At 62.2% G+C, this 8645-nt stretch overlaps 1 protein-coding gene across 1 annotated transcript; it reads right to left on the bottom strand.

Moving 5' to 3' along the window:
- Positions 1 to 785: 785 nt before the first annotated feature.
- On the bottom strand, positions 786 to 5316 carry FSTL3 (follistatin like 3). Its single transcript, XM_049876062.1, has 5 exons — positions 5143 to 5316; positions 3658 to 3843; positions 1532 to 1747; positions 1070 to 1297; positions 786 to 937 (listed from the first exon to the last, which is right to left on the bottom strand). Exons 1-5 carry the CDS (start codon positions 5243 to 5245, stop codon positions 882 to 884), a joined length of 789 nt encoding a protein of 262 aa, XP_049732019.1. The 5' UTR covers positions 5246 to 5316; the 3' UTR covers positions 786 to 881.
- Positions 5317 to 8645: the final 3329 nt, after the last annotated feature.

Genomic DNA, 8645 nt, shown 5'->3' with positions numbered 1-8645 from the left:
GGTCTAGAGCTCTGGCCTGGGTTAGCCTCGTGGCACCCTCTCTGGACCCCTGCTCTGTGGGTAGGGCAGCAGTCACTAAGGGCTGCTGCTTGGACCCAGCTCAGTGACATGCACAGGCATCAATGAGCCCCTGTGTGGCACCACACCCTGGGCCAGGGGTAAAGAGGGGCTCATGGCCCCCTCTGGGTCCCACCCTAAGTGCAGTCGCCCTGCTGACACAGTGGCCCTGCTCTGATCCTGGAGGCACCACCTGATACCACGGCCACTTTGCGCACGGTGGTCATGGAGGTGCTGGTGGATTTCTTCAGCAAAGCCCCAGGCCTGCGTCAGGAGGCATTGACTGTTTGTTACCCATCACAGGGGCCTCGGCTGGATGCAATGGGGAAACTGAGGCAGTGTGGAAGGTGAGAATGTGGAATTGGGCTGGTGGTGGCCAGATGTCTGGGGCTGTCTGGTCCCAGACTCATCTTCATGGCTCAGGCTGTGGGGGTGGCCCCCCGCCATGGCTGAGCCCAAGGCCAGTCCTACAAGTCCTGGGGCTGGGGCAGGGAGCAGCTCTTCAAAAATGAGTTCCCAGCCCTCGTGGTCCACCGAGGTGTAGGTAATTAACCTAGGGCCCCCGAGGGAGCACTGGGAACAGAAGTATGGGGTGGGCCTGGGTAGGAGGGCGCCTGGGGAGGGCTGGGGCCTCCTGGAGAAGTGGCCTAAAGCCGAGGCTCAATGCCCTGGCTCTGAGACCTGCCCCCAAGCCTCCCTCCAAGATGCCGAGCCGGGGGGCCTCCGGGGCGAAGTGTCCGTGGGACATAAATTAGACTCTGCTGTGGCAATAAATAAAACGGGGGAGGCCTCAAACGCCAGGCCCAGGCCCGCCCCGCCGGCGCTCACACAAAGTTCTCCTCTTCGTGGTCTGACTCGGCATCTGACAACTGGGGGTTGCCTGCAAGAGAGAGAAATTGGGCGGGGGGCCAGAAGCAGGGGTTGGGGCTAGACCCTGCCAGACCTCCTCCGCCCCGGGACAGCCCTATGCCCTCCCAGGCCCCGGGTCGCTGAGCACCTGCCCCGCGCGCACCTGTGCAGCCGCCCGGGTGGCGCACGCCGATGGAGCGGCCCAGGAAGCAGGTGGCCTGGCGGAGGTGGCACGAGGAGATGTAGGTGACGTTGTTGTTGCCGCAAAGCTCCTGGCCCGGGCTGGAGGGCACCGGGCAGGGAGCAGACCGGCACACCACGCAGTGCGCGCTGCCTGTCTGGTCCACCACACATGACTGTGGCCGCAGGCACACCACGTGCGCGCACGACTCTGTGGGGTGAGCAGGGCCATCAGGGCGCGAACCTCTCCAGGACCCCCGCGCTGGGGCCTCACCTCCAGTTAAACGGACCCCCAAAATTCCAGCCTCCTCTTAGTTCACCCACAAGCCCCGCCCCGCAGGCCCCGCCCACAACAGACCCCGCCCACCAGGCCCCACCAGACCCCGCCTCCACCAGGCCCCGCCCACCAGGTCCCATCAGGCCCCGCCCCGCAGCCCCCACGCACTGCGGCAGCGGCCTAGGTACATGACGCGCAGGTCCGGGTGGCCTCGGCAGCGCGCGGCGCGCAGCTCGCACTCGTCCCGATAGGTGGCGCCGTCTGAGCCGCAGACCTGCAGGCGCGCGGGGAGCCCCGTGCAGTCGGGGGCGCACTCGCAGCGGGGGCGGCCTTCCAGCATGCGGCACGCCTTGCCCGGGCCGCACTCCACGCCTTCGCACGAATCTGCCGGCACACGACACGCCGTGTGGGCGGGGGCACGGGGAGCTCCTCGAGCCCCGCCGCGCTCCGACCCCCCGGAGTTGGGGCGCCGTCCACGGTCGGGGTCCGTCCGCGGTTGTGGGACGGGGCATGGGGTCTGTTGGGGTGCGAGAGTGGACCCGGAGTCCTAGGGGTGGAGGCTCAGTATGAAGGGGGCAGGGGCCTCTGTCCGGAGTCTGGGGGTCCAGGGGCAGCTTCTCGCTCCCCAACCCCTAATCCCGCTCCCCCTCCGCGCTGGGCCACCCCGCTCGGGCTGACGTCTGTTCCCTGATTTACGCGCGTTTCTGGGAAAGCCAGCGGGGGGCCCGGCTGCGTCAGCTGGGGGCTCCGCCCCGTCCAGGCGCGGGTCTGGGAGGACGGCAGCGCGGCTGCCAGGACCTCCCTGGAGGAGGCGTCAGTGAGGCGGGGCGCCAGCCATTGGGCCACCGGCCCGAAAGCATTTGCTGGGGAGGCGGCCTCCCACAGCCAGAGCTCCCTCGGAACCAGGGGTCTCCCTTCCCGAGACCCATTTCCCAGGTGAGGAAACTGAGGCCAGGCAAAGGAAAGCCTGGGGTTCCCGCCCCCATTCAGAATGTAGATGCAGAAATTGAGGTCCTGTAAGCGCTGTGTGCAGGGGGTGCTCCTACAGAATGGGAGCTCAGGACGGAGCCCCCAGTTCTGTTTGCGGTGGGAATGTGGACTGTGAAAATAGGCTGCTCGGTTTGCACCCCAGCCGCAGTTGCCTCCATGTGCAATGTGGGCGTGATGGGGAAACCCACCTCACAGGGGGGCGCTGAGGGAGAAATGAGGGGACGACGGCCAGCATCGCTGGCTGCACAGTGCCCCGACCCCCCCATGTTGCCCCTGCCTGGGCATGTGGGCCGCACCTGGGCCCTCCCACGCTGCCCGCCCACACCCACATCTGGAAACGCTCGCCTGGGCCTCAAGCAAGCAGGAACGGAAGTGGGGGGGCCAGTAGAGCCAGATGAGGTTGGGGGGGTGTCCTGGGCATCTTGTGCCCAGCCCAGGCACTTTTTGAAGTCTGTTATCCTACCCAAAGCCAGACAGGGGTCTGATGGGAGCTGGGGCACGTAGCAGTGAGGTAAGGACCGCACCACCAGGCCCATCGTGGGATTAACCACATCCCAGTCAGCCTTCAGGTCTACAGGACAGAGCTCTGGCCCCCTCCATGCCCCCTGCTCAGCCCCCACCCAATTCCACGGTTTCTGTTGATGCTCTTCCCCCAGTACCTTCTCTGGCGAGCAAACTCCTAAACATCCCTCAACACCCCAACTCCAATGCCCACCTACTTCAGGTCATGCCCCAATGACCCCCTCTGGACTCCTGCAGGCTCAGGGCCCCCCAAACCCTCCTCCACAGCAGACAATATTTTTTTACGCATTCATTCTGCTCTCAAGGAGCTCCTAGTCTGAGGAAGCAGGGAGTTCTCAGTCTGCTAGGGGAGGCAGCATTTCTCAGAACATGGTCCAGAAGGCACATGCTTGTTACACATGTCCCCACCACAGACCCCTGGATTCAGTCAGGAAAATCCACCTTCCCAGGAGTGAGGTGTGAATCGAGTACTCCTCCACCAGGTGGGCTAGAGGTGGGGACAAGTGCAAAGGGCCATCCTAGAGGTTGGAAACCAAATTCTCGGAGCTCCTTCCTCAGCCCACAGAAACTCAGAGAGGCCACCTATCCTGTAAGTCTCCAAAATTGCCCTCTGAGGCTAGGTCCCCCTCTAAAACTTCCTGTATGAGAAGGTTCGACCTCACCCACATTCTCCCGTGATGGGGAGCACCTGTCCTTCCACCTTCCACCCCAGCGATTGGTTTTGCCGGTTCGGAGCCACAGGAACCCACCTCCCCTAGCCTGTGCTGATGCCAGGGTCTCACCTCTGCAGGGCACGCAGTGCACGAGGCCGAGGAATCCCAGCAGGCTGATCTTGTTCCCCGGGTAGGTGAAGTTGGACCAGGCGGTGTCCACGCTGCCAGAGGCACAGCACTCCTCCTGGGTCACATCTGTCTGCAGCACCAGGCTGCAGGTGGCCTCTCGGCCCTGCTGGAGCCAGCAGACACCACCTGCCGATGGAGGAGAGAGCAGTTCCTAGGGGAGCAGGAGGTGCCTACCTGCACTCTCCCGCCTGGCCACTCCGAACAGGACACTCAAGCCTTGAGCTTTGCCCAGCTCCTGGCCCTCGGGGCTGCACACAGCTGGTGCTCAGTCATTTTAGAGAGGGTGAACTGCCTCCAGCCCGGGAAGGAGGGTCAGAAGGATGCACAGATGCCCCCATCCCAGCTCCGGATGACTTGGAGAATGCCGCCTCCTCTTTGAGCTCCACTGCCAATCCCGGCCCATCCCCCCAAACTCCTCCTCCTTTCATCCAGGTCCCCTCAGCCAGTGCCTGGCATCCCGCCCACCCAGGCAAACCCAGGGACTGGCCAGCAGGGTCAGTAGCCCCAGGAGCCGCCTCTCACGCCTCTGCCCTCTGTCTAGACAGCACCCGAGGGCCCCGGAGCCCCCCTCGCCTGCAGCCCCCCCTCGCCTGGCCCGCCTCTTACTCACTCCAACTTGGGAACATTCTCCTTGCATGAGCTCACTGTCTCCCCGGGGACACGGCCTTCGGGGAGGGGGCTCTGCTCTCGGCACGGGGTTGGGGTTGCTGGGCTGGAGGTGGGGCAGATGGCCCTCAGTATCCCCCTTAAATGGGGGCAGAAATGGCTATGGCCCCATCTCCAGGCCCTCAGTGGCTCCCAGGCACTGGCTGAGCACCTTCCAGGGGCAAACTCTGGGAACCCAGCCCCACGGCGCCCATTTTGTAAAAGGGGAAACTGAGGCAGGGAGTGGGATGTCACTTGCCCAGTGCCCCCCACCAAGGGGTAGGTGTGACATTCCAAGCCTCTAGCCTGCCCGTGCCAGATCCGGGATGATTGAGGCCCCCACCAGCGTCCCAGGGTCCAGCCATCTGGGCCCTGCATCCGGGCCCAGATGGTCCCAGTTTGAATCATGGCTTTGCCACTTACAGGCTGGGTGACCCTGAGCCTCAGTCTCCCCACCTGAAAATCGGGGATGATGACTACCCAACTAGTTGGCTGTTGTGTGGATTCAAGGAACTGAAGCGTAGACACTAAGTGCTCAATAAAGGTCAGCCGCCATTAGGGTTACTATTACTGATAATAAATGAGGGAGAGAGAAGTCTGCTCTGCTGACCTCCTGCTGACCCCCCTCCAGGCCCTCCCAGCGCCAACCGCACTGGCCACCGCCTCTCCGCCCACAGCCGCCACCGCCGCGCCCCCCAGCATCTCCCTCGGGCCGCATTCCGTGCGGGCCCACGTGGGTGGCCCACTCCCCCGCCCGCCCCTTCCTGCACCCCCACTCACCGGGCGCAGGGTCCCCCGAGCTCACGCAGCCCACGAAGCCCACAGTCCAAGCCAGGGCCCCCCAGGGCAGTGGCCACAGTGGCCCCGGCGCCCCGGGACGCATGGCGGTGGCTGAGACGGCGGTGGCGGCGGGCGGGCGGGCTGGCGGCTGGGAGGGCGAGCAACACGGACTTCCCAGCGCGCGGCGGCCAGGCGCTCCCTATAAAGGTCCCGCTGACTCCGGGCGGGGCCGGGCCGGGGCGGGGCGCTCGAACGGCGGGGCTGGAGGCAGTGTCTGCGCCGAGAGATGTGTGCAGGGGCTGGGCCTGGCGACCCCGGGGTGGCAGCTGGGGGTGGGGGCGGGGTCCAGTCTGGGAGCCACGGGGGAATTTATCCAGGAAGGTGCGGCTGGAGCCGGGACCTGGGGACCGAATTGTGGCTGTCTTGGGTGGAACTGGGGAGTGGGTGTCTCCATACGTCGTCACATGGGATTGGCGCTTGGGTCCCCAGTGGCAAGCTGGGATGGGTGTCTTGTGCCGGGGCTGTGAGCAGCGGGTGGCCCTCCAGAATGTGTGTCTGTGAACCTGTTTGCATGGGGTCACCTTCGTGGCCCAGTGCGGCCTGGACCCACAGCCAGTCCTCCAGGCCTTGCCAGCCCCCAAACCTCAGCCCAAGCCAGCTCCCTGCTCACACCTGCAGACCACCCACCAGGCCACCCGGCCACTGGAGCCACTGGGCTCAGCCCAGTGTGAGCAAGTGGGTGCATGGCTGGGGGGCTGGGAGGGAGACTGAGGCAGAGGCATGTGGCAGGGAGACCCAGAAAAACAATAGTCCCAACAACAACACTGAGAAGAGCAATAATATGAGCCAACACACCCAAAGCACCCACTGTGTGCCTGGCCCTTGCCTCACAACCTAGGAGCCACACCCGCAGCCCCCACACTTTTGCAGATGTGTCTCCAGGTCACAGCATCAAGAATTTATTGGTTTATGAGGGTTACTGAAGGCCCTGGCACCCCACTGCCCTGGAAGTCAGGGTTTTCCAGGAAGCACCCGTTCCGGATTACAACTGTGATGACATTGGTGTGGGCCTGGGAGGCTCTGGGTCCGCTGGGGCCTCAGTGCAGTCAGAACCATTCCTATTGTGATGCTGATCAACCTATCCTGGGGACCTCCAGGATTGTCAGGGCACCTTGAAGTCCACGCTGGCTCTGGAGACTCGCTTTCCATGCTTCTAAGAAATAATTAATGATCATCTCTTGGGCTCACAGGGACAAAGGCAGGCAGCACCGTCCTCACAGAGCTCATGGCTCATAGGTGCCATAGGATGAAAAAAAGCATAGACAAACAAATCAATATATAACTGCAAAGAGCGGTGAACACATGCTGTAAGGAAAATAAAAGCAACTGGGTGTCTCCCGGTGCTGCCTAGGCCTCAGCACCCCCCCCCATTACTACATCTGCTCCCTCATCACGTGTGGAAACTGAAGACCTGTGTCTGCATGCATGAGACCTGTCACCAGCCAGAGCAACACCCAGACCCTTTCCCCAGCCTTAGCTGCCCAGCCTGACCCGTGTCCCCTTACAGTGGCCGAGGGCTAGGCTAGGCACCAAAGGAGTACCCCTAGCTGTCTCGACCTGACCTTGGCCTCTGGGAGTCTCTGGGGATTCTCCCCGGGTCAGGGAACAGGGCAGGGACGGGACCCTGTGTTCTTACCAAGGGGGTGTGGGGGCTGGACAGTGTGACCTTGTCCAAGAACTGACCCCCGCCATGGCCTGGGCACCCTGGCCTGGGCTGTGCAAATCAAAGGGTCATTGTCTGGGTTGGCGTGGGTTCGGGGCCTCTCTGGGGAAGCCGAGGCCAGCTGCCAGCAACCCCTGCTCCCCAGCCCTGGCATGCCTCCCAACCCAGAGGCCGCTAAGGACTCCAGCCCAAGTGCTGGGTGACCTCAACCAGTCACTGACTGTCTCTGGGGAGCCCCCTGTCCCCGAGACAGGAGTGCCAGCCTGCTGCCTTCTCCCCTCTCCCACCCTGCCCCTCTCCCTTTCCATCTCCTGTGTGTTCCCTGTGTTCCCCTGCCTTGGCCTCCACCTTGTCCTAGGTCTCCCCGCCTCCGGCCTTGCCCCCTGTGGCCCACCCTGTCAGCCGTGAGGCTCCCCTTCACCCCTGCTCATCTCCCCTGGCTGCTCTCCCCCTCAACCCCAGCAAATAAACAGGGGATAATCCAGAGGGGCCAGAGAGCAATGGAGCGCCCCCAGGCAGCTGTGGAGGCCCCTGATGCTGACCCTGACCAGCCTGGGGGAGATCTAGGAGGACTTCTCAAAGGAAGCAGACATTTGAGACTGGAAAGCCGGACAAAAGAGGGGCTGGGAGTAGAAGCAGTTGGGATGTTTTGAGCTGTGAGGAAGAGAAAGTGAAACTCAGATGTGGCTGGCAGATTACCCACGGATTCCGACTCAGCCCCCAAAGAAGTCCACGTTCTGATCCCCAGAACCTGTGAATATGGTTCCTTACTTGGCAAAAGGGACTCTGCAGACGGGATAAATGATACCTTGAGATGCGGAGATTATCCTGGATTATCCAGGTGGGCCCAATGTGATCACCAAACCAATACTAAGCCCACTGCGACTGACTCACAGTGCACCACGTGTTAGAGTGGAACTTCTCCATAGGGCTTTCTTGGCTGTAATCTTTACGGTAGCAGATTGCCAGGTCTTTCTTCCACAGTGCTGCTGGGTGGGTTCAAACTGCCAACCTTTAGGTTGGTATACAAGCACAAGCTGTTTGCCTCACCCAGTGACCTCCATCCTTAGTGTGATCATCAAGGGTCCCTAGCTGGGGAGAAGCCTCCTCTCTGTGGTCAGAGAGATGTGGCCTGAGGACTTGCCCAGCTGTTGCTGGCTTTGAAGAAGCAGAAAGGGGCCAAGGAATGCGGAGGCCTCTAGAAGCTGGAAAAGACAAAAAACAGATTCTCGCCTGGAGCCTCTGGAAGGAACTGGCCTTGCAGATATCTTGGTTTTAGCCCATGAAACCCGTCTTGGATGTGCGGCCTCCAGAACCGCCAGAGAATAAATGTGTGTTGTTTGAAGCCACCCCGTTTGTGGTCACTTGGTATGGCAGCCACAGGAGGCTCATACGAGAACCTACTGTGGCCCAGGCCCTGTGAGGGGCACTGAGGTGGGGGTTGCTGCCACAGCTGATACAGTCCCAGCCTGGCCAGAAACAAACAGATCTGTGAAGGTGGTGGAAGGATGGAGGTGATGGCAAAATGGGTGGTCAGCTGCAGGGGCTGCAAGGCCCTCTGAGCTGGTGACTCAGGCCTGGAGGTGGAAAGAGGCGACTGGCAGAAGCACGGTCCAGGCTCTGTCACCTGGCCAGGCCCCAGGACTCAGGCATGCAGCCTCCTCCCACGGCCTCAGTTTCCTCATCTGTGAAATGGGGAGAATTGCATTTCTTTCTGCCTGAGGTGGTTGGGAGGTTGGGAGGAGTGAAAGTTAGTCAAAACCATCGTGAGATACCACTT

The sequence above is a fragment of the Elephas maximus genome, chromosome 3, assembly GCF_024166365.1.
Source record: "Elephas maximus indicus isolate mEleMax1 chromosome 3, mEleMax1 primary haplotype, whole genome shotgun sequence".
NCBI lineage: Eukaryota > Metazoa > Chordata > Mammalia > Proboscidea > Elephantidae > Elephas > Elephas maximus.
Note: the sequence above shows the minus strand (reverse complement) of the source record. Positions and strands in the feature narration are given on the sequence as shown.